Genomic DNA, 24,481 nt, shown 5'->3' on the forward strand with positions numbered 1-24,481 from the left:
CCTCCCCTGGTAGCTGGGGGTGTCATCAATAAAGATAACAATGGCATAAGCTGACAGCAGGTCCCAGATGCCATGCCAAGCAATGCACTGGCATGATCTCATCCTTGTAAGGGAGGTGTGTTACTATTCATTCTTATAGATGAGGAAACTGAGACTCAGAGAAAGTTACACACTCATGGTTACATAGCCAGGAAAGGTGTGGGGGGAACCAGAGCTGCATGATCTCAGGGCTCACATATCTAAGCCCTCCCCTCATCCACAGAGGCCAGGCAGGTCCATCGATGAGAGAGGTAGATCAAAGGTAAGACAGCAGGGAGAGGTGGAGACTGTGGTAAGCTGGGGCCCCACACTAAAGCAAACTGGCGCCAGCTTCTTTTTGTACATTTCAATTTTAATACAATTTCAAGTTTACATGAAAGTTACAAGAATAGTGCAAAGGAAACTTTGTGTATTCCAGATTCACCAAGTGTTTACATTTTGCCACACTTGCTTTATAATTCCTCTCCCTCTTCCTATTTTTCCCCCCGAACCATTTAAGTGTAAGCTGCAGACATGAGGCCTTTTTACCCCTAAACATTTCCACTGATGTGTTCTAAAAGACAAGGACATTCTCTTATACAATCATAAGGAAGTCATCAAAATCAGATTTAACGTTTATATAAGTCAGTTACTTAATCCATCCAGCTGATTTTTACCATGTGAGAATGTGAACAGTCTTTCCATTTTTCAAGAAAAGCTGGAAATCTGAAGCTTAAAGGGACTTTTGATTTTTAAATCTGATTTTTCAAAAACTCTTATTTATTTTTTTATTTTTGGGAGAAGTAATTAGGTTTTTAAAAAAAAAAATTATTTTAATGGAGGTACTGGGGATTGAAACCATGCATGCTAGGCATACACTCTACCCCTGAGCTATACCCTCCCCACTTAAATCTGATTTTTAAAAGTCAATGACTAGTTACCAAAAATTGAAACACTGTAGGAGGCTTATTCATGTCAACATTGTTTGCAATAGCAATTTTTTTTGCAATAGCAAATTTTTAAAAAAATACTTTGAATATCCATTGATAGGGGTGTGGTTAAATGAATCATTGTATCCCCACACAATGGGTACTACACAGCCTCATAAAAGAATGAGGATGCTGTTATGAATCTCTATAGAAAAAAGTTTTTGTCTACTAGTTAAATTGTTTTATTAATTGGTATTAAATTATGGTTATTTTAAGTTACTAAGTTTTGGAGGTATCTGTTAGGCAGCAAGAGCTAACTGACACATTTAGGAAACAACTAAATACCTATTCAGTGCATACATTTAAAAAAATGTCCAGGCCACGTACCTTATTAAGATTTCTCTGGGGAGTCAGTAAATTATGTACAGTCAGGGTCTGGCACATAGTAATTGCCAATAAATGTCTGCTGAGCTTGTTAACAGCAACATCATCAATGCATTGACCCTGACATGATGTCAGATGGGGTTGAAGGTTAGGGTCTTCTGGGTCTCAGAGGGCCATTCTCTGGCTTGTCTGCTCCTTTGTACCCTCCCGTTACCCCCACCCACTGGGCATTTACCTTCTAGAAGTGACAGCAACATCACCACCATGTCCTTCTGTAGATCCAGCAGCTCCTTCAACAGCTCGATCTGGCTCGAGTCCTAGAGACCCCACATCTCAGCTATGTAAGGGCTGGTCTCAGCAGAAATACCTCCCCCCTTCTCCAACTGCCTCCACCCCTCCTCACCCACCCAGCAGGGCCTAAGACCCTATTCTTCTCCCCTCTTACCTCCGAGGGGACCCGAGTCCAGACATGTTCCTCGGAAGCAGAGGAAGGGGCAGAGAGACAAGACTGTGGGGGTGGGATTGGCCCTTCTGGGGAAAGGGCCTTAACAGGTGACGTGTAGGGGCAAGGGCTGGTGGACAAGGAGGCCTGGGAGGAGTATGTGGCTCAGAGAGTAGATGCTTGGGATCAAGAGACACAAAGACAGACAGAGGCAAATACTGGGGACAGAAACACAGATCTGGGAAGGATGAGAGCTCAGCACTGGCCTATGGTGGGTACTTGACACAGGTTTGTTGAATGAATGTATGATGGAAAAACTGGGACTCTGGGTTTAGGAAGAAGGCGGCAGGACACAGCTATGTGCTTTCTGTTAAGTCATTTGGGGAAAATGTGGGAAAATACTGCCTCTCCTGTCACAGTGTCTCATGCAGGGCCCACAGAAGTCTCCAACATGTCAAAGTTCTGCCTCATGGTCCCTATTTGTATTAGGTTCAGCTATATAAAATTGCCAATATACAGCCATTTTTTTACCCACAAAATGGTAATTTCATATGGTTCTACCTAACAAAGTGGAGGAGGAAGAAGGGTACCAGATAAATGGAATATAAAGCTCATTCTACCCTTATGCTAGTTCTAGAGTTGCTGATTCTAATCCTGACACATTTCTACAATCCCAAAGCTCTGCATTCTAAGATTCCAACATTCCAGGATCTCAAGATCCTAAAATGGGTGAGTGCTGGTGGTGTGTGCCTGCCCATGATGAAGCCCTTGCTTCCCTCTACAATCCCACCCTCAGAGCTTATGGAACTAACCCCACGTTCCTGCTTCTAGGGGTGGGTATAGGGCCAGGTCTGGCCAATCAGAGCTTTCTTTCCTCTGGCCAGCATGATTGGTTCAGGAAAGGGCATGTGACCCAGTAGTCCAATAAGAGAGTATCACAGATCCTTTCCTGGAACTAAAGAAGAGTTCTTTACTCTCCGGAGCTGTTAGTGGGGTGCATAGAAACCCGGGCACCATTTTTCCAGCCCATGGGTAAAGCCTGCTTGAGAATGAAACCAGAGAGGGCAGGGACATTTCTACTAACATCACACTAGGCCCTGAACCTGATCTGTGATGTGAACTGATAAATCCTTTTAAGTCACTGCTTTGCATTGAATTTCTAGCTTTTGCAACTTAACCTAGACTATGGCAGATGAATCAACTCTGCAGGGTTTGGAACTCTACGCTCAGATACCAACAATCTCTAGAATTTTAAGATTACATCAACAGCCCGACTTCAACTCACTGACACTGAGGAATTGCATTCTTAAGTACAACTCCGTTTAAAAAAAAAAAAAGTCAGATGACGCTAGTCAAGGTTTCCAGCAGACCCTGTGGCGCCTTTGAATAAATAAATAAAAAAAAAAAAAAAAAAAAAGGCTCCCTTTCGACTCTTCCTGTTGGGAAATTATAATATACAGAATACTGCCACCTGCTGGAAAACTGTTGTAATAAACACACCGATATATGTATGAGGTGTAGGATGTGGATGGTGCCCTTCCAGATGCTGAGCTCCGCAGCAGCGCATACGGCAGCTTTGAATATGTTTACCAGACAGAAGCAGAGCAAAATGGATACGGTGTTCATGAGGCATTGACAAGGCTGCAAAGGGGCGAGGGGAAGCGGACGGGGCGAAGGGAAGCAAGAAGATGCTAGAGATGGGAGATGGGGCTCGACAGGGACCTTACATCATGGGTACCCGAGATAGGCGTCATCTGCCGCAGGCCGAATAAAGAAGCAAAACACTCCTTCAGCACTGGACCCTGATCTAGAAGCCTGACCCCATCCTATCCCCAGAGCTGTCCGAATCGTAGTGACCTCATCAGAGAGGAAAGAACACCAACCAATCATAGAGGAGCTGCGGACCAGAGGGGGCGGGGCCTAAACGCCAGACCAATGGCAGTGTGGATGGGAAACCAGCCGATTGGCGGTGGCAGAGGAGGAGGCGGGGTCACGCGGAGAACCAGTCAACTAGGAAGATGGATTTGGCCACGAGGAGAGACCAGTCTGGAACTTGCCCCGAATACTGGGGTGAGAAACTGACGGTTGAGGCAAGACTTGGAAACGGGCCCGCTGAGGGGTGCCGGGAAGCACTTAAATGAACCGAGGGGCCCGAACCTGAGCGAGCTTCATCATCATGTGGGCAAACACGTGCAGGAATCCCACCACGGCGTCCCAGAGGCGGCTGTGCGCTAGACTCTGCTGGTTCCCAGTGCAGGGGCCCTGGGTGGGCAGAGGCTTTGGGTGAGCGCGAGGCAGGGCACCGGATGCCGGACTACCCCACTTCCCCTCACCCCAGTGGGTGGGCCCTACCTGGATGTACTCGGTGAGGCTGTTGAACACCTGTTTAGCCACAGACATGGCCTTGGAAAAGTTTCTCTTGCCCTGCTCTTCAATGACATCCTTGCCGGAATAGTACCAGTAGAAGTCGCTGATGGACTCCTAGGGGACACACAGAGTGTGAGGGGCTGCTGGGGCCAACTATGGCCCAACAGACCCTTACCCAGGCCACAGCTGGACGGCCTCACATCCTCACCTGCAGCCGTAGGAGGTAGTCCACCGTACAGATGATGATGTTAATGGTGGTTGTGTTCCCTGTCTGTGTCCGCAGGTAGTTTTGGAAATCTAGGGAGATGAAAAGACATTTATTCATTGAGTACCTACCATGTGGTAGGGGAGGTGAACAGTGGGTCTTTTATTCATTTATGCAATAAATGTTTATTGAGTGCCTACTGTATGCCAGAAGGCATATAATCATTAATTTATTTAGTAACTCTTTATCAGTACCTACTACATGTTAGAGGAAGATGGGAGATCATTTATCCATTTGTGTAATAATATTTACTGAGGGTGCACTATGTGCCACATGTGGTGGAGGGTCAGTCATTTATTCATTTTTTTCCTCAAAATATTTACTGAGCACCCACAATGTAGCAAGGGGAAAATGGAGATTCAGTCTTTCATTTATTTTGCAAATTTTTTTTTTTACTGAATGCCTGGGGGAAATGGGAGATTGGTGATTCATTAATTCATTTATCAAAAAATTATTTATTGAGCACCTACCAAAAACCAGAGGAGATAAGCTTCTGTCATTTGTTTGTTCATTTATTCAATACATACTTATTGAGCATATACTATGTACTAATGGGAGATGAAGATCGGTCACTCATTCTTTGATGCTACAAATTTATTGAGCATTTTCCAGGCACTGTTCTAGGCCCTGGGGATACAGCAGTAAAAGAAAACAAAGTCTTTGCCCTTGTGAAGTTTATATTATTTTGTAGTAATTTTTCAGTCTTTTCTAACTGCAACCTGCAGTCTCAGCCCACTAAATGTGTAGTTCTTAACCTCTTAGCCTTGGCTGGGGACCACCTGGAGACTTTTAAAAATCCCAGTGCTCAGGCCCCACCATGGGCCAATTAAATTAGAATATATGGGGTGAAAACTGGGCTATGATATCTTGTAAAGCTCCCCATGCATACCAGTGTGCAATTAGAAATGAGAACGTCTATAATAAACTTTTTCACAACCTCTGATGAGTTGGTTCCCACTATTTGAAAAACATTGTTCTATGGCAGTCAGCTGATAACAAAGCTGAGTGATGACTACTGGGGGCTTATTAGATCATTCTCTCTACTTCAGTGTGTGGTTGAGAAGTTCTGAAATCATCATCATCACTGTTCATGGATGACAGGGGAATACTGGACAGAATGATTGTGATGGGGGAAGCTCAGGGGGTTGAAGGAGCCCAAAGGACATGCCTGACCCAGACTGAGTGGTCAGGGAGGGCTTCTTGGAGGAGGAGACCTCTAAGCTGAGACCTGAAAGATGAGGAGGAGTTGGCTGCACAAATTCCTAGCTGTGTGACCTCAGGCAAGTTATTAAACCTCTCTGTGTGAGACAGACTGTGCCCAGTTCCCCCACATGTAACATGGTGGTCACAGTATATCCTACTTTATGGAGCTGTTGTGAGGTTTTAATGCTTTAGCATACATAATGAATTTAGAACAGAACCTGGTACATAAGTGCTCAATAAATGATAGCTGTTCTTAAAGGGACTTAGAGTGCTGAGGTTAAGGGCTGCTCTTTGGAGCAGAATAGCAGCATTATCACTTCCTGGAAACTTGTTAGAAATGCAAATTCCTCGGCTCCACTCCAGAATTGCTAAATCAGAAAATGTGGGGTGGGATCCAGAAGTTTAGTTTAAGAAGGCCTCCAGGTGATTCTTACGCATGCTTGAGTTTGAGAACCACCTCTGTAGACCCATTTGCCAAACGATCAATTTATCAAATTATCAAGGCAATGAAAATGAGCTTCAGTTAAGTCCTTTGGGTGTTATAGCAACGTCATGCTGCCCAGGATGGCTTCAACAGCCCCTGAGTTTTTTCTCCCCAAAGTTTTACTTCCATCTGATTTCCCAATAGCCACGTCACAATCACTATATCAGACTGAATATCAATCCATTTTGCCTGGTTTCACGTTACAGATGAATATACTCAAATAGTCAAGACTTTATAGCAAACCCTGTTTTCTAATCCCTTTGTGTGTGTGTGTGTGTGTTCATTTAAATCAGACTGTATGGGGGTGTAATAGCTCAGTGGTAGAGTGCATGCTTAGCATGCATGATGCCCTGGGTTCAATCCCCAGTACCTCCATTAAAAAATAAAATAAAATAAGATTTATTTTAAAAAGAATATAAATCAGACTATATGCCTAAATGGTTAAAGATACAGTTCCTCTTCCTGTAAAGAACTCTGTCATCTAAGAACACTGTCACAGATGTGTGCAAGTAAACAAGAAGCAAAGCTTTTGTCTGCTCTGAATGGCACTGAGTACTCAAGACATGCAAGGCCTCTGAGATTTGAAAGATACTTTTTCAAATATTTATTTGATTGGGCTGGTTAATGAATCCACACATTTGGGCAGAGGACTGGATCACCGGTTTGGTGGGAGAGAGACATTCCACCATAAGAACATTCTCATTTCCAAAAACTCACAGGCTCCAGGAATAAAATTCATCTTAAACCCCTGATTTCACCTTCATTAAGGAAAGAAAACCCTAGTGGCAAGGCACAAAGGTATTTAATAAAGCTTGAAGAAACACTAGCTGTAGACATAAGAGCTTTTGAGAACGCAAAACAATGGATCATGCTTTATTCTTTGTTGAAAAGAAAAGAGTGATGATTCAAGATGTTTACCAGTTAACTTAAAGAACACTAGCCAAGTGGGGTGCAGGGTCTATGGAAGTTAGATTTATAATTACTCTCATTCTTATCATGGTTAATTTCTGGGCAGTCTGGCTTCACATCACCTGCTAAGTGTTATAACCACAACCTCGAGACTATACGTTTGTTATAGGAAACTGCGGCGGATGAAACGTTTGTTGTTCAGAATTTTAACCCTTCCTTTAATGCTGTCAGCTATGCATGCCACACCACGTTGTATTTTCTCACCAATAATGTGTTTAACTTGCTGTGTCATCCTTGATCCTGAACCAGCACAAAAGTTGTGAAAACTCAAACTTGTTTAAGTTAGGAAAGTCTCTAAGCCTTTCTCCTGGCAAAGTATTTTAGAAGCAAAATGAGTAAGTGGTTCTAATAGATTCATTGAAAAATGCCAGGCAATTTGCCCCTCTACAGACCCAAAGTTTGGAAATCCACCACATTTACTGAACTTTGGCACCTGCTTCAAAATGCCTGTGGAAAAATGGCGAATTGTTCTTTTGGGAGAATTGATTTTTGGCCAAACTGGTTTTTGGCAGATTACTTTTGGGGAAATGGACTGGCTAGAGGAGGAGAAAGTGAAGCAAAGTGGCCAGATTCCAGAAATTTAACAGAGATTTATGAAGGTGGGCAGACAGGGCTTGATGAAGGCTGAAAGTAAAGAATGAAGGATAATGGGGTTGAGGACAAAGCCTGGAGGGGTGGCCAGGCCATCGTTGATAAGGGGGTGGGGGAGGTAGGGGACTGGAGATTAACCAAGGCAACCCTTCCAGACTGACCGCAAACCTTGGACTCTTCTCCACCTCACCCACCCCTCCTCCTCACCATTATTGTGCCCCTCGCAGAGCAATTGCAGGAATCGGAATAGGTCTTGGGTGAATTCATCATCTGCCATGACCTTCTCTCCTGGGTGGAAGAGCAGGGCAGGGCCCAGAAGGGGTCAGAAGCACCAGGACACAACACAGCACGCACACGGCCCATGCACTCTGCACACATGTGCACAAAGCGTGGGTGCACAGGGAAGAGCAGCCACCACTTTAAAGACATTATGAGGGCCACGGGCATCCGTGACACCAGGGGTCCCGACCTCGGAGCCCGTGACATCAGCAGATGGACACTGAGGAGCCCTGCGTCATGAAGCTGGGGCCTCAAGTGTCTTTCTACAATATCAGTGTCCCTTTGATGTCACCACTTGTGCGACATCTGGGAGTGTCTGCCGATCTAGCCGAGGTTCGGGCTGCTGCTCTCCCTCAGCCCCTCTCCAGGACCGCAGGGGGGCGGTTAATGGATTAGGGGGGTTGGAGTCACTTTCACGCAAAGGCTCTGAGCAGGAGGGAATTGGGCAGGGGATGGAATCCAAAGCCAGCCAATTGGCTCAGATGCCTTGAAAGCAGCCAATCCAGGAGAAGCAGAGGGGGAGGCATGTAAACATGGGCCAATCAGAACCGGCATCTGAAAGAAGCCAATCACAGTGGGCTGTAGGGGAGGGAAGCGAGAGGGGAGGCTACATAGTGAATGCTCGGGCCAACCAGAGCAGGCACGCACACCAATCAGAGTGGATGCTGGGGGCAACCAATCTGGTTGGTGGATGGGAACCGCAGACTCGATCAACCTAGTGTCGCGGGTGCAGAGAGCAGGGTAGGTAGGAGTGGGGTTCACCCCACCCCAGGACTGCGAATCTGGGTCTAGAAGCCCAAGAACATCCAGCTGGAAAGGGATCTTTGCTATCTCCTCTAGCTTCTATTTTACACATGGGGAAACTGAGGCTTACGGATGGTAAGAGACTTGTCCCATGTATTAGTGGCTAACCTGGGACTCGAATCTTGGTCTCTGGACCCCTGATCTCAAGACTTTCTGTGGGCATGGAACCTCCCTCCCCTGGATGTCCCAGATCCTCAGCCCCCAGGTGGAGGGGGCGGTTGGGGGTTAGAAGGGAGGGGCGGCGGTAGCAATGCAAGGGGAATGGGCTAGGGGAATTACCGTTCTGGCGGTTGATGACTGGGGCAGCCAACAGGATGGGAGGAGGAAGCAGAAAAAAAGAGAGAAAAAGAGATAGAAAGGGACAGAGAGACAGACAGAAAAACACATAGAGTGACATGGTCAGGGATGAAGATAGACACAGAGAAACAACCCACAGAGAGAAAGAGCAATAAGGAGCAAGGAAGCAGGGAAGTGAATAGGAAGAGGATAAACGCAGAGGGGAAGAAAGAAGAGGGAAGACAGAGAGATGGACAGGGAGAGGTGGGAGGCAGGAGGCAAGGATCAGGGCAGAAAGGTTAGACACGTCACAACACGGCAAAGAGGAGACTCGATTAACCTGGATTAGGGACATTAATAAGAGAACAGCAACCAGGGGTGGAGACTTGGGGCATGTGGGGAATGGGGTCCAAGTGGTAATGAGTGAGAGAACACAGGACAGAAGGACACTCAGGGGTGGGGATCATGGAGGGAGACAATAGAGGAGTGGGGGGACAGGACTGGGACCACTGCAGGCGGGGAACCTGGGGATGATCTTGGGGAGGGAAGGTGTACTGGAGGAAGGGAGTTCTGGGCAATGCCGGGGAAGGGGATGGATCCTGAAGGAAGAGGATATCCCAGGGAGAGGGAAGCCCAAAAGAGGGCCTCACCGGTTCCATCCTCGTTCACCATGCCCAGCCCCTCTGCCTTGTTCTGTCTCTCGAAGGCATTGAGATCCAGGACACTGAGGGAAAGAAAGGAAAGACGGGGAAGATGTGCTGAGGCCTCTGCCCTCCTCTCATCCAGAGCCTGGCAGCTCCAGCTCCCCGGCCACAGTGAGGGGTGGAGAGCCGTTGGGAACCAGGAATGGGCTGAAATCGAGAGGAAGCAGAAACTAAGAGCTGGGAGAGGCTATGCAGTAGCAGCTATGAGGTAAGGTGGGGCGAAGATGAAATATATAAAAGCTGAAATCAGGAGGAAACAAACCATAAGTGAGCAAAAGCTTCAGAGAAGCAGAGAAAGTCAGTCAGCCACAAGAGGAGAATAAAGACAGACGGTAGTGGAGTCAGAGGAATAGGGGTCATCAAAGGGGCCCCAATTCCCTGCTGCCTGAGTGCCCCTTGAAGTCTCAACAGCCTCCTGGTTCCAGCTGTCTGGATTCTTAATACAACTCATTCTTAAAGTCTGTGGCATTCTGCATCCCTTATTGCTCCGCGTGAATCCTTAATATAAGCTCCCTGTTATTTGAGCGGGACTGAGTGGGTCTCTGCTCCTGGAACCAAGAGAGCAGAACTAGAACCGGAGGTGATACCAGGAGTCGAGCTGAGCCACACCAAGCAGCTAAACCAAAGATGTGCACTAGGGCCCACCTGCATGTTTGCATCAGCGCCTGGATACTCTGGAAGAAGCCGACTTCCTTCTTGTCCTTCAGATAATCCAGCATTTTCTGCAGAGGAGGTGGGAGGGATGGGAGAACTGGGAGTCACACAGGAACCTCCCACCCCTCTTAGCCCGCCTCCCAAGTTTCTTCGCCTGTTACCTGCTGCACATCGGCATTGCCTCCATTCAGGATGGAGATGCCCAGCTTCAAGGTGGAGGACACCATGGCGCCTGTCTCTCCTGCAGGGGATGAGGAGAGGGGCAAAAGATGGCCTTCTCAGTTTGGGAGTAGTGTTCTCCACCCACCGGAAAACAGCCATCCCTGGGGGGTGTGAGAGAAGGGGCAGAGGAATGTGCAGGGGTGTGTGTGTAGGGGTGATCATGATGGAAGGAACCAGTGAGAAACTGCAAGGCAAGTGTGCAGGGGACCATGCACGGCTGGGGTGTGAGTGCAAACTACATGCAGGAGGCATGGGAGAGTGTGCCCCCTGGGTCCACAGGGGATGGGCTGGCTGGGGACAGTGGGGGCTGTACTCAGGGGGAGCCGAATGCACATGGAGGGCACCTTTGCAGGCACTGATCATCTGAAGCACCATCTCCGCTGCCCCCCGGTTGTGCAGCCGTGCCTGCTGGTACAGGAGCCTCTGCTTCTCCATCTCTTTCTCCTGCGACAGAGCCCGGCCCACAGAGCCAAGTGAGTCCAGGCTCAGCAGCCCAGACTTTCCCCTTACAGCCTCACTGTCACCCCTGCCCTTCCCGCTCCAGCCACATCCCTGGGCTCAGTCCTTCAGCTGTGAACTCCTTCCATCCCCTGGGACTTATGTCTGCAATTGTCTCTTGCACCCAGCACGGGGCTGGGCTTGGAGCAGACTTAACTTGGGCCCACACACCTCCAAGGGGTCAGTGGCTAAAATCCCAGGAGTGTGTGAGCACAGATGGGGACAAAAGTTATATTTTCATGTTTCCCATCCTCTAACTAAAATGGAGCACTTCCTTCCATTAGGGATGAGGCCGTAAATCAGAGCAACGTTAGCAGAACTCGTGGTTGGGTCAACAATAAGAATCACAGACATTCCCACGTCACATTATTTTGGAGAAGAAGGGGAGGTAATTAGGTTTATTTAACGGTGGTACAGGGGATTGAACCCAGGACCTCATGCATGCTAGGCATGCACCCTATCTCTGAGCTATATCCTCCCCTCTTAATTAACTGAGATTCTAAATGGGATGTGAGGCTGTTGAAACTGAGCTATACCCTCCCCCCTATATCACATTAGTTTTGCAGATGTCTCAAAATATCACTTACGTGCACACTACTTATCATTTACAGTAGCTACTGGACCCCCTGTTAGTTCTTGTTGTTTGGTAGGTGAATAAAGAAGTACAAATATCACTGGATCACAAATTTTTTAAACAATACTTTGCTAACTATTTCAATATGCCCGTTTCCTCTGCTATGGATTCATTTTATACATTTAAATGTATGATTCTGAGACAGACTTCACCAGATGCCAAAGGGGACCGTAACACAAAAAAGGTTAAGGAACTCCGGGAAATGCTTGCTGATCGCCTTAATGAGTGAAAGGATGGGGTAATTGTATTTACTGGCTCCTTCTTACTGCCTGGCCTTCGCATATGCTGTGCCCCTACCTGGAACACCTTTCTTTATTTTTTTTCAACTGGCACATTTTATCCTTCTGCTCAGATATCCCTTCTTCCAAGAAGCTCTCCATGAAACCCTTCCCCTGAGGCTGGATCCCCTGGGTCCCCATGACCCCCTGAGCTTCCCTGGCTTCCCCAGCCTGACCCCTCTGCCTGTGCCTCCTCCCCTCACCGACCATCTTGCCTGAACTTCCCTTATCACCACTGTGTATACTCTGCAATGTTACTGTCTGTTTGATGTAGCTGTCTCCCCAGTGCACTAACTTGGCCACTGCTCTGTGCCCAATATCACCCAGCACAGGGCCAAACACAAACTGAATGAATGGGGGATAATGAAGTCAGGGTCCCCCATTCCTTTCCTCCGGGACCGGGACCGCTTGATTCCACCTACCTCAAAGGATGCCTCAACCTCATCTTCAGCTTCGCCGTTCTCCCCTCCCTCCTCCAGGTGGCAGCTCTGGGGATGGGTAATTAATTAGGTATGATTGTGAACAGAGGAGATACCTCAGTCCACCCCCAGCCCTTTCAGTGGACAGGCATTGCAGCTGGGAGGAAGGGAACCTGCCCTGAACTTACCTTTGCCATGATATCAGCATATGCCATATACAAGTAATCTTCATCCAGTTTGCTGAGAAAGGAAGTGGGGAGATGGTCAGGACCCAGTCAACAGGAACCCCATCTTATAACAACTTCCAGTTTTTCCTTTGGAGAGCACCCCCATCCCCACGCTCAGGCTGTGTGGTTCAGATGGAGTAGATTCTCCCCTGCCAGACTGGGTATGTAATCAAGGCTGAGCCAATCAGCACTTTCTATCCTCTTGGCTATAATAATAGGTTAGAGACAGTCATGTGATCCACATTGGTCCAATGGAATTCATTCTGGGAGTTTTGCTGAAGCTATTGATAGAGATGCTCCCTTTCCACCCTGGTTGCTGTGATGATGTGATGGAAGCCTGGAGCTTCAGGAACCATCTTGCTACCTGTTGGCTCACCTGACAACTATAATCAACTACTTCTTGGGCCTCCTCTATAACAATCATACTAATAAGGGTAGAAGTAGTGACCAACACCTGTTGAGTGTTTACTCTAGGTCAGTCTCTGTTCTAAGTGCTTTGTATGAATTAACAAACTGATTCTCACAGTATGCCAATTAGGTAGATACACAGTTGATCCTTCTTAACTTCCAAAAAATACAAACAGCTCACACAACTCAATAACAAAAACACAAACAACCCAATCAAAAAATGGGCAGAAGACCTAAATAGACATTTCTCCAAAGAAGACATACAGATGGCCAATAGGCACACGAAGAGATGCTCAACATTACCAATTATTAGAGAAATGTAAATTAAAACTACAATAAGGTGTCACTTCACACTGGTCAGAGTGGCCATTTTTAAAAAGTCTATAAATAACAAATGCTGGAGAGGGTGTGGAGAAAAGGAACCCTCCTACTCTGTTGGTGGGAATGTAAATTGGTGCAACCACTATGGAAAACAGCATGGAGGTTCCTTAAAAAACTAAAAATAGAATTGCCATATATCCAGAAATTCCACTCCTGGGCATATACCCAGAGAAAACTCTAATTTGAAAAGATACATGCACCCCAATGTCATAGTAGCATTATTTATGATAGCCAAGACATGGAAGCAACCTAAATGTCCATCAACAGATGAATGGATAAAGAAGACATGACATATACATATATACATATATATACACACATATACATATACACACACACACACATGTATATATACACATGTATGTATATATAATGGAATGGTACTTAGCCACAAAAAAAGAATGAAATAATGCCATTTGCAGCAATGTAGATGTCTTAGAGATTATCATACAAAATGAAATAAGTCAGAAAGAGAAAGACAAATATCATATTATATCATTTATATATGGAATCTAAAATATGATACAAATGAACTTATTTACAAAACAGAAACAGACTCACAGACAAAAAACAATCTTATGGTTACCAAAGGGGAAAGGGGTAGAGGAGGGATAAATTAGGAATTTGGGATTAGGAGACACTACTATATATAAAATAGATAAACAACAAGGTCCTACTGTATAGCACAGGAAACTACATCCAATATCTTGTAATAAGCCATAATGGAAAACAATATGAAAAAGTGTATATATAACTGAATCACTTTGCTGTACATTAGAAACTAACACAATATTGTAAATCAACTATACTTCAGTAAAATTTTTTAAAAATATATTTGACTTCAACAATATAGGTTTGAATGGCATGGGTCCACTTATATGTGAGTTTTTCCAGTAAATACTGCTACAGTACTACACAGTCCATGGTTGGCTGAATCCGTGGATGCAGAATCACGGATACAGAGGGCCAACTATAAAGTTATATGTGGATTTTTGACAACCAGGAAAGCCAGTGCCCCTACCCCCTGCATTATTCAAGGCTTATCTGTATTACTAGCTCCATTTTACTGATCAGGAGACCGAGGCACAAAGATCCCTCTTGGCCAAGGTCACACAGCTTCTGCTGGGATTCAAAGCTGCATAGCCTAACTCGAGTCCTTGCTCTCCCAGCGGATAGGAAACAGAACATTCAGCTTCCCAGTCTCCCTTGCAGCTGGTGAGCACCTGATGTCAGAATTCTGGCCAATGAGATATGTGCAGAAGCCCATCAGGGAGAGCTTTCCTTGGATGAAAAGATTTCGGTCTTGCTGAGAGGAAAGCCTCTCCCCTTCTTCCCGCCTGACATATGGTCGTGATATCTGGAGACTCAGCACCCACCTTGTACCCACCAGGCAACAGCTCAGAATGGCAGGGCAGAAATCCTGAATGAGCCTGGATCCCTGTCAGCGTCACTGTGCCACTGCCCAGCCCTGGACTCTCTCCCTCCTGACTTCATGTTTTGTGAGAAAAACAAATCCCTGTGCCTCCATTTCCTTGTCCACACTCAAAAAGTTGCTAACAGTATCCATCTAGTAGTGAGAAGATGAAGTGAGAGGATCTATCTGTCGAGTGCTTGGCATGATGCCTGACATTTGCATTTGATAAACGTTGCGCATTGTCAGCAGCAGCAGTAGCACCCTTATTACTGCTGTTTATTCCCAAGAATGCCATGAGCCCGTAGGAAGCCTTTGTGTGAATTAGAAAAAGGCCTTCCTTCCTCATTGCCATCTGCTGGAAATTCATCATAAAATACTAATTCCCCCCTCCTCTCGTAATAAACTGATTTCCTTTGAGTAAGACATTTTCTTCTAGAAAAGCCTAAATTGATATTGCCTGTTATGTGAACCCTTCAGAGGACACGCCCTTGTGAAATGCACAGCCTGCACTATGGTACACGGTGGCTCTGCCTGTCCTAGTGAAATGACATGGAAAGGTCAGCTGTGGGGCTCCCCTAGGACACAGAGCATCTCCCTTGAGGAACTGGGAGGTTGCCGGGGGTGGGGCAAGGTAGCAGGTTCCTTTCCCCGGACCTAGGAAGGGTCCTCACCTCTTTTCGGTCAGGGCGGTGCGGCTGAAGTGCAGGACCAGCTGGTGCAGGGGGTCTGGTTTCTTCTCCTCCACCTCTTCCTCCTCCTCCTCCTTCTCACCAGCTTTCTAGGGGGAGGAGTGGGGCTTGGGGAAGGGGCTTCTAGAGTCCCCACCTGTCTCCCCCATAGCCTTGCTGGGCCTTTTTTTCCCTTCCCCCACATCTTGCATTCTCCCCTGGTTCCGCTCAAGCCAGGAGCCTCCATTTCCCTACCCCTGGGTGTGAAGGGCGACCCCTGAAGATGTACAATGGGGGGCCCCAGCCCTAACCAGTTCTGCTCCCACACTCCCAGGCAGGCCCCAGCTCACTGAAAGGTCATCTATCATGCGGTCCTCAAAACTGTGGTCTTCCGTCAGGATCCACTCCGCCTTGTAGCTCTCCAGGAACATGTTACAGGCCCGGTGCCTTTGAGGGAAAGATGTGGAACATCAAAGGAAAGATGTGAGGCGACACGGAGACCTCCCCGTCCACGACCCTCTGTCCTCCCACACACCTGCCTTCCCTAACCATTCTCCAAGACCCCATCTGGTTGGCACTCCATCCTCCTGCCTCTTCAGCCACCCTTTCCCTCCAGCCCCTCAAGCTCCTCTCCTCCCTGGGGGTCTTACGTGGGCAGGTTGTACAGGGGTGTCATGCGGAAACAGGCGACGACCGCCCTCCGGCGCTGTTTGGACAAGAGCTTGTGCCACACGGCCTTCTTGGACTTGTAAGGGTGCTCCGTCTGGAGGCGGGATTATTGGTCATGTCTCCAGACTCTGCCCCCGGCCCGATTCCCCCTTCCGGCCCCTAGTGAAACTGCCCATCCATGCCCAGGTCCAAATTCAGGCCGGATTCACAGGGCGGAAGGAACACTTTGGCTCCACCAACAGAGCGTGTACTCTGCTTCCAGACTGAAATTTTCCTTCTAGGCCCCGCCCACAGACCCAGGGCCACCACCCAGGCCCCGCCCCAATCTCAAGACCCGCCCAAAGCCCTGCCCACAGGCGTCTCCAACCAGGAGCGATTCGCAGAGCCAAAGTTCTACCCCTGGAGCCTTCCCGAAGCCAAAGATTAAGCGCCAGGTCTTGCCCCCAGAGAAGAGTTTCCATTCTAAGCCTCACTAAACTCAAGGCTCACCACCCTCAACAGCTTAAAGGCCCGCCCCTTGCCCCGCCCAGAGACCCGAGCTTAGGCCCCTCAGCAGTAAGACACCTGCTCCAGATGATAGAGCACGGCAGACACTTCCTGGACTCTGCGCACGATTTTCTCTGGGTCGTCAGCGTCCTCCTCGCGGCCCGGAAGACCCCGGTACAGGGCCATCTGCCAGCGCAGAGAAGGGGAGCCTTCGACCTGAGAGGAGAAAGGACCGCCGGCGTGAGGGCGCTTCCCCCGCAGGATCCCTCCTCCCTCAGCCGGGCTTCTCCTAGGGACCCTCCTCGTAGAGTGGGCTCCTCCAGCCGCTCCGCCCCGCTTTCAATGCAGTGATGATTCACTGGGGGACTGAATACAAGGTCCTTCTTTCCACGCGTGGTACATAGTAAATGCTCAAAAGTTGGCTGTGACTATTGCTGTCACCCTGACATGCCCCTTCAGTGGCTGATTAAAGAAGCCTTACCTTTCCCTGAAGGTGAAGGTTGTTTTGCAGAAATTCCCGGACCTCCTCATCTGTGTCTTTCTGGGGAGACATGCCAGGCTGGGTCACTCTGGAGGTCCCAGCGTCCTCCTTGGCCTACAACTCTTTCCCTTCTAGCCTCATCATCCCAGCAGCTGGTGAGAGGCTTATATGGGGAGGACCTGACAGAAACTGATCTAAAGCTCAGGAGTGGTTACAGAGGACTCCTAGAGGGCATCGTCACCTCAAAGAGACAGGATTAGAGGGGCCTCATAGGGGTGTGAGAGGAGGTAGGGGGTGACCCTAGGATATCCCCAAAGGTCAAAAAAGGAGGTCAGAAGAGGGCCAGGGTTGGGGTTGGGAGTAAGAGGGAGATGGACAGGAGTTTTTGAAGATCAGAGGTGGGTGAGAGGGATTATAAGGGAGACAGCAAGGTCAGCAGAGGTCATGGAGATCAGGCCCATCAACCAAGTCACTAGTGGGGTTTACATGGAGGCCAAAGGAGGGGTCAGTAGAGTGGGAGTTCCTTAGGGTCTCAGGAGAGGGGGCTGAACTAAAGGACTAAGTTGAGGGGTCAGGGGGCCCAAGAGGGCTCTCTGGGGTCTTGGCAGGACTGAACAGGTCCTAGAAGGAGCTTGAGGTCCTGAGGGAAGGAGTCTTTAGGGTTCTGGGGAAGGGAGTGCTTGTGGTATCAGGGGAGAGCCAGTGGTCTCTGGGACTCCAGGGGTTAGTAGATTGTCAGGGTGCTTAGCAGTGTTCTGGGAGGGGTTCTTGGGTCCCTTGAGGCTGAAAAGGATCAGGGAGGGAGATTGTTATCCCATACAATGAGTAAATGGGATCCCAGGAGGCCTCTTTGGGGTCCCAGAGGGCTTAAGAAGGTTCAGGGCCAAGGTCAATTGATTCTCAAAAACCTCGAGACCTCAGAGGTTTGGGTGGGGCCCTGGGGAAGAAGTCATTAGGATCCTTGGAGTTGATTAGGGTCACAGGGTGCCCATTGGGCCCTGAGAGTCTTTGGGGGCTCAGTTGGATGTGAACAGAGTCCAGAGGGGAGGGGTCAGCAGGATCCTGAGAGAAAGAGGTGGTGAGCCGGAGAGCTCAGTGGGAACCCAGAGGTTCATGGGAGGGCCAGTGGGATCATGAGGGGATCAGTGGGTCCCAAGGGATTTAGGGAAGTCGTGGTAAAGAGCCTGGAGGAGTCTTGGGGTGGCTCATGGTGCCTCAGGTGGGATCCTCAGGGTCTCAGCAGGTTTAGCAAGATTGGGGGGTGTTTAGTAGGGTTCCTGAAGGCCTTTCTGGGTTTCAGTGGGGTCCTAGTTAGGGTACTTAGGTCCCAGGGTTCTGACAGTATCCCAAGTGGGGGTCCTCAGCATCCTGGGGGAAGGCTCAGAGCATCCTGGAGAAGGACTCAGTAGAGTCCTGAGGGAGGGCTCCCAGTGGGATCCTGGGGGTTAAGTAGGGTCCCAGGGGCTCAGTGGGTGCTGAGTGGGATCCTGGCAGGTTCTCAGAATGGGGCTGGGCAGGCACCAGGGCATAGCGGGTCTTGGCCAGTGTGATGAGTTCCTGGTCAGTGGGTGCACACATGTTCAGGCCAATGGGCAACATCTTCTTCAGCGTGGCCACAATCAGTGATGTCTGCACAGAATACCGGTCCCCTCGGCGCTTCTTCTTGGTGCGTTCCTGGTCTGAGCCACCTGACTGTGGGGACATGGGGCTCAGAGCCAGCCTGAGTTTCAGCCTGGCCCCAGCCCCAGCCCCAACCCCAACCTGCCACCATTGTCCACACTCCAGCCCCAGCCTGAATACTAAGCAGACCCTCCCCGAACCCAAAGCCCGCCTCAGTTTCCACCCCAGATCTTGCTGATCTTTCACTTCAGACCCCCAGCCCTGACCCTACACCCTCCCAAACCGAAGCCTCTATCCCAAATTCCCAACTTCTATCCCAAATCCTTCCAGATTTACCCCAATTTCAGGCTTTCTCAATCTCTGGCAGTCTTCTCGCAGAATCCCCAAAGAACTTTCAGTAGGACACACCTCCTGCCCCCACCCAGTACCTAAAACCCCGCACTCCAAATCCCAAGACAGAGTTCCCAAGAATGAAATGAAGATGTAGAAATGGAAAGAGTCCCAAGAGACAAGGGAAGTTGGAAGAAAAAGAGAGAGAGAGACACTAAGAGACTGAGACGGACAAGGAATACAAGATGCAAGAGAGGCCCAGAAAGATCTGGAAGCAGAAACACCGGGCACAGAGTCCCACAGCCATGTTCTGGAGCCTTGGGTGCAGACCCGTGGCCAGGGCCACCCCAGTCATGCCAACGAGAAGCCCCAGTGACAAGCTTAGGCCAGAGTCACATACACGCCGGCTCACGACAATGAGCATGACCTGTTTGCCAGCACATGCAGCATCTCACTGGGTCCTCCCAGAACCCTGGGGCCAGGGATCATGGACCAGATGCCTTCCAAGGCTTAAAAGGACAGGATACTTGCCCAAGGTCACACTGCTAACTGCCAAGAGCCAGGATTCTAACCCAAGTCTGTCTGATTTCAAAGCCCAGGCCTTAAACCCCACCATGCACGTGCCTTTCCCACCCCCGTTCCCATTCCCTGGAACCTCAGCCCACAATGCTCTGATGCTTTGGGGAAAGCTGAGAGGTGTTTTTTTTTTTTTTAAACGAAAGTTAAAAAAAAATTAAACTGCCAAAAGTTGAGGGTTGGGACTGGAATGGATGGCAAGAGGCAGGGTGAAGGAAGAGAAAGAGGATGCGGGCAGGGAGCCAAGGATGAGGGGTAGGGAACAAGGGCAGGGGTTTCTGGAGGGGGAGCAGAAGCTGGGGTTCACAGGAAAGAGGGTGTTAGCTGAGAGCCATGGGGAAGGTCCCAGACGTGGGGCTGACCTGTACATCTCCCGCCTGCTTCATCAGGTTGCAGACAGAGACAAGAAGTGTTACCCTAGTCCCTCTGAGAACCCCAGCTCCCCTCCAAGTCACTCTGCCCCACCCCAATATGCACCCCCTAGCTGGGCATTTCCAGACCTCACTCAGGGTGATGGGTTTGTTCTTTAGACCCTGCCCTTTAGGGAGCAGTTCTGGGAAGGACAAGGAGAGAAAAAAGGGATATGGGCTAATGGGATAAAAGGAAAGAAATGGGAGAGGGGAGAGGAAGAAATTGGGATGGAGGAGGGAGATGGAGAGGAAGAAGATGGGGAGGAGGGAGGAGATGGAGAAAGAAGAGGGAAATGAGGGGAAGGAAAAAAGACAGGAGGGAGGATTAGGGATGAGAGAAGCAGGAGATGGAGAGGAAGGAGGAGGGAGATGGGGCTGCTGTGTGGGCTGTAGAGAATATGACCAGGACGAGGCTGGCTGGCTGGGTGAGGAGGGGTCAGGTAGGAAGACCTGGAGGGTGTTCCCTCCCTCCCTGCTAAGTCTTCCTCCCAGAGCAAAGCACCCACCTTGGCCATTTTGCTCTTGTTGTCGGCAGTCAGAAACGACATGTTGTTAATCTCATTCTGGACCACAAAGTTCTGCTCCTCGCGCTTAAAGTTCTGGTGGGGAGGCAGTATTGGGGATCAGACAGGGTGAGGGAGAGCATCTTTGGGCAGAAGCTTCTCAGGTTATAGAGAGGAAGGGCAGGGGTGGGCGGAGACTTACGTGGGACTTGGACCAGTAGATGAAGATCTCGCCCACCATCCTGAACAGCTCCTCTGCGCTGGGATTTGGCTCCGTCAGCCAGTGTGCCCTAGGCAGGCAGGGGAGGGGGCTGGTGAGGGAAGAGGGCAGGGATCCCCAGGGAAGGGGGGCCACACAGAGAGATCTCATGGGAGGGGATCCAGGGACCAGAAGACTTCAATGGGAGGGCTAGAACTTCCTAGTGTAATCTGGCCATTCAGATGATTTAAAAATTATAAATGACCATTCCTTTAATTTTTTTCCTATAAATTTTTTTCTTTCTTTCTTTTTATAAAATACATATAAAGTGTCAACTTGATGAATTATCACCAAGTGAACACACTTTGTAATCATCACCCAAGTCAAGAAATAGAACATTTCCAGTCCCTAGAAGTACTTCTGTGCCCCTTCCCTCCTCTTGAGAGATGACCCTTATCCTGACTTCTAGACCATGAATAATTTTTGTCTGTTTTGGAATGTTACATAAATAGATGATACACTATGTACTCTGTGTTAAATTTTCTGGTTTCTTTCATCCAACCTGATATTTGTGAGATTCACCCATGTTGTCGGGTGTTGCAACAGTCTGCTCACTTTCCTTGCCGTGTAGTAGTCCACTGGGTGAATATACCACACTTTACTTGTCCAAACTCTTCAACCCAGCATGCCTACCCCTAGGAATTTACCCTATAGCAATAACCCACTCATGAACACACAGATGGATGTGTAAGGATGTATACAGCGTGCATACCACCACTTCCCACTTCCGCTCCCATGACAGACATAGCTAATCAATCAGAGAGCACCCTTCCTCTACAAAGCCCCAGTACAGCCTTAAAATCTTTTTCAACCAGGATGGAACTTGGAGTTGAAACCTATTCACTATCCCTGGATTTGGCTGCACTTAGGAGTCAATAATTCTTTAAATAGTGCTTCTGATTTTAGGAGGATGTTAGCACTTGGTCGCTACTTGCTCTTGCCCTTTTATAAAGACCTATGTTTCTGGGGTAAGTTGGGCTGGCCAGATCTGGGCTATCTTCCTTTCTTCTCTCAGTGAGGGAGGAAGGCCTGACCATTGGACTGCACTGCACAAATCAGACCCTCCTCTACCCAAGCCTGGAGACACAGTACTGGAGGGGAAAATTGGGACTCCTAGTGGTTGACACGGCCACCCTCCCAGGACCTCAGATTCTGGAGATTTAAAGGAGCAGGAGGGGAGCAAACACACAGGCTGGCTTTTACTGGAGTAGAAGCCACAGGGGGCCAGAAGGTTGGGTGAGATCAAGTGGGAATTGCGGGAAGTTTACAGTGAGTCAGAGGAGAGATGTCAGATGGGACTCGGGGAAGCCAGCAGTCAGGCTGGAGTGTGCAGGGTGACAGCCAGGGACGTGCTGACCTGTTGTTGTCCACGTAGCGGATGAGCAGTGGATAGAGGGCGTACAGATCCCGGCAGAGCACAGAGAACTCATCCCGCACCAGGAGCTCGCCCTCCTCGGCTTCCGCCTTGGCCTCCAGACGCAGCTGCTCCTCCTCGGCCACCACCTTCCCCGCCCGCTTGCGCAGCCGCCCGATGGTGGGGATGAAGTGTGAGTGCAGGAGCTCGGGCCGGGCTCGGCTGACGATGGGCTGGGCAAACACTGCAGGAGCAGAGGCGGCGCACTTACTGCTGGCCAGCCACTAACACCAGCACCTGACCTATGACCTCTGAGCCCACCCCTGACCTCTGTTCCCATCCCATGACTCCCGACCTGTACCTTGGACCCAGCAGCTATCATCAACCTCAGCCTGACACTGGCTTCTGACCCCAGCATCTACCTCTGACCTCATGGCCTCCAGCTGTGACCTCTGACATAACTCCTGAACCTTGATCCCAACCATAACCCTTGACCTGAAACCGTGACCCCAGGCTGACACAACCTCTTGACCTCTGACCGCAACAACTGAATCCTAACCCCATATCTTACCTTAGCCCACTCCATCTCACTCCAGTCTTTAACCTCTGACCTGGCCTATACCCAGACTTTCCTCATCATGTGATTTCTATGACCCCTGGCTTCTTACTACAGCCTTTGACCTCTGACCCTAGACTATGACCCCCCCCCCGATCTCTAGCTTGGTCCTAATCCAAAACTCAAGTCCTGATGTGGAGCTTCTGAAACAGGACTCTCAATGCTTTAAAGACTTGTTTCTTGACCTCTGACCTAGACCCCTAACTGTCCATATCAGAACCCTGATGTGTGAGCTGATCCTCTGACCCTCTGTATAAGGAACTCAGCCTACCGACCCAGCTCCTAACCCCTGACCTAACCTTTTCCAAGGCTCCAGAAATTCAGAACCCAGCCTGGAGGACTCCTAGGACCCATGCACCCACCTCAGACCCTATGAGCCTGAGATTCTGACCCCTTAGGATGACCCCTGGCCCTGTGATCCTGAGAAAACTGAGACTCTGACTCCTCCCAACTCCCAGGAAGCCATAGACCCCGGGATCTCCCTCTGAGACCATCAGATCCAGGGACCCGAGCCCCAGAGCACTGTCCTCAGTTCTCAGGAGCCTGGTGCCCACCAGACCCACCCGCGAGCCTCTTCATCCACGAGGCCTCGTCGATGCCCAGGTTGTTGACGATGATCCGCAGGATGTTCCCCAGCAGGGAGTTGAGGTGGTCAGAGGTGACAGCTGTGCAGGGCGGAGGGGCTCCCGCAGGCAGGGCGGGTGGGGGCGCCTCGGGCCCACGCTCCCACCAGCGGGGCAGGTAGCTACACAGCATGGGCAGTGTGATCTCAATGACGTGTGGCATCTCTGTGTAGCGGGCCCCTGACTCAGCCAGCCCCCCGATGTCTGCCATGAGCCGATCCAGCACCGGGATGTCAGGACACATCTCCTCCACGCTGTTGGGGAGCCCCAGGACTGGGGTGCAGGGAGGGGTCAGGGCATGTCCACCCATCATCCCCAGTCCTTGGTGTCCACACCACAAACCAGGGCCCCCACAAACTTTGGGATTCCCCCCTCTGGAGCACCCTCAGCCTTGGGAATCCTCAGCCCCTCAAGGTCCAGCCTGGGCCACACTACCCCCAGGGTGGGTCTCCCTGGGGCCTGTGCTGGCAGAATGTAACTCTCCACAGCCACCCCAGCCCCACCCAACTTACTGGCCCGCTCCCGGGGAGACTTGGTGGTGTACACTGAGCAGGCATTATACTCGTTCAGATGAGGCTCCAGGAATGCCACTGGCATGGCTGCGGCCAGGCGGGCCAGGCACTCGCCGAGGGCTGGCCGCAGCCTGGAAGAGGAAGAAATGCTTAGCTCCCACGCCCCTCATTGCCCAGTCCTGGATCCCAGTCCCATGCGCCACAGAAGTGCCTCTCCCCAGGACCCTTTGGAGCAGAGCTGCCAATCACCGGTGGTCATCAATGTGACTTTATCCCTGGGTTTACTGAATGCCCTCTTGCTCCACTGGTGATCCCGGCACTGCCAGCAGCCCTCCCCAGCCCCACCAGGTTGCCTGGCTCCTGTGTGCTACCACCCTTTCTGCCAGAGGAGAACAACCTGGCATCCTGGCCGCCAAGTGCCTGTGCCCACCTGGCCCCCAACCAGTTGCCTCCACTTGCTTCACTGGCCTTCCTCCGAGCGCCCTCACGTGGCCGTATTTAGGAACTGCAGTCGCCACAGTGCG

The 24,481-nt window shown here is 49.7% G+C and overlaps 1 protein-coding gene across 4 annotated transcripts in view; it reads right to left on the reverse strand.

Moving 5' to 3' along the window:
- RYR1 (ryanodine receptor 1) overlaps positions 1-24,481 on the reverse strand; it is a 106,398-nt gene that overhangs the window by 26,434 nt on the left and 55,483 nt on the right. The window contains exons 65-88 of one of the 4 annotated variants that reach the window (XM_074369710.1): positions 23,958-24,088; positions 23,386-23,718; positions 22,210-22,450; positions 20,796-20,883; positions 20,597-20,689; positions 20,043-20,057; positions 18,676-18,846; positions 17,155-17,214; positions 16,752-16,889; positions 16,169-16,281; positions 15,869-15,965; positions 15,522-15,628; positions 12,609-12,660; positions 12,424-12,489; positions 10,936-11,035; positions 10,531-10,610; positions 10,361-10,437; positions 9,662-9,735; positions 9,015-9,032; positions 7,860-7,940; positions 4,349-4,437; positions 4,126-4,254; positions 3,931-4,035; positions 1,567-1,648 (exon numbers count right to left, since the gene is read on the reverse strand). In XM_074369710.1, the coding sequence (XP_074225811.1) occupies positions 1,567-1,648; positions 3,931-4,035; positions 4,126-4,254; positions 4,349-4,437; positions 7,860-7,940; positions 9,015-9,032; positions 9,662-9,735; positions 10,361-10,437; positions 10,531-10,610; positions 10,936-11,035; positions 12,424-12,489; positions 12,609-12,660; positions 15,522-15,628; positions 15,869-15,965; positions 16,169-16,281; positions 16,752-16,889; positions 17,155-17,214; positions 18,676-18,846; positions 20,043-20,057; positions 20,597-20,689; positions 20,796-20,883; positions 22,210-22,450; positions 23,386-23,718; positions 23,958-24,088 (2,540 nt within the window). The remainder of the gene's footprint in view (positions 1-1,566; positions 1,649-3,930; positions 4,036-4,125; positions 4,255-4,348; positions 4,438-7,859; positions 7,941-9,014; positions 9,033-9,661; positions 9,736-10,360; positions 10,438-10,530; positions 10,611-10,935; positions 11,036-12,423; positions 12,490-12,608; positions 12,661-15,521; positions 15,629-15,868; positions 15,966-16,168; positions 16,282-16,751; positions 16,890-17,154; positions 17,215-18,675; positions 18,847-20,042; positions 20,058-20,596; positions 20,690-20,795; positions 20,884-22,209; positions 22,451-23,385; positions 23,719-23,957; positions 24,089-24,481) is intronic. The other 3 variants (XM_074369711.1, XM_074369712.1, XM_074369713.1) reach the window with 3 other exon arrangements.

This window comes from Camelus bactrianus, chromosome 9, assembly GCF_048773025.1.
Source record: "Camelus bactrianus isolate YW-2024 breed Bactrian camel chromosome 9, ASM4877302v1, whole genome shotgun sequence".
Classification (NCBI taxonomy): domain Eukaryota; kingdom Metazoa; phylum Chordata; class Mammalia; order Artiodactyla; family Camelidae; genus Camelus; species Camelus bactrianus.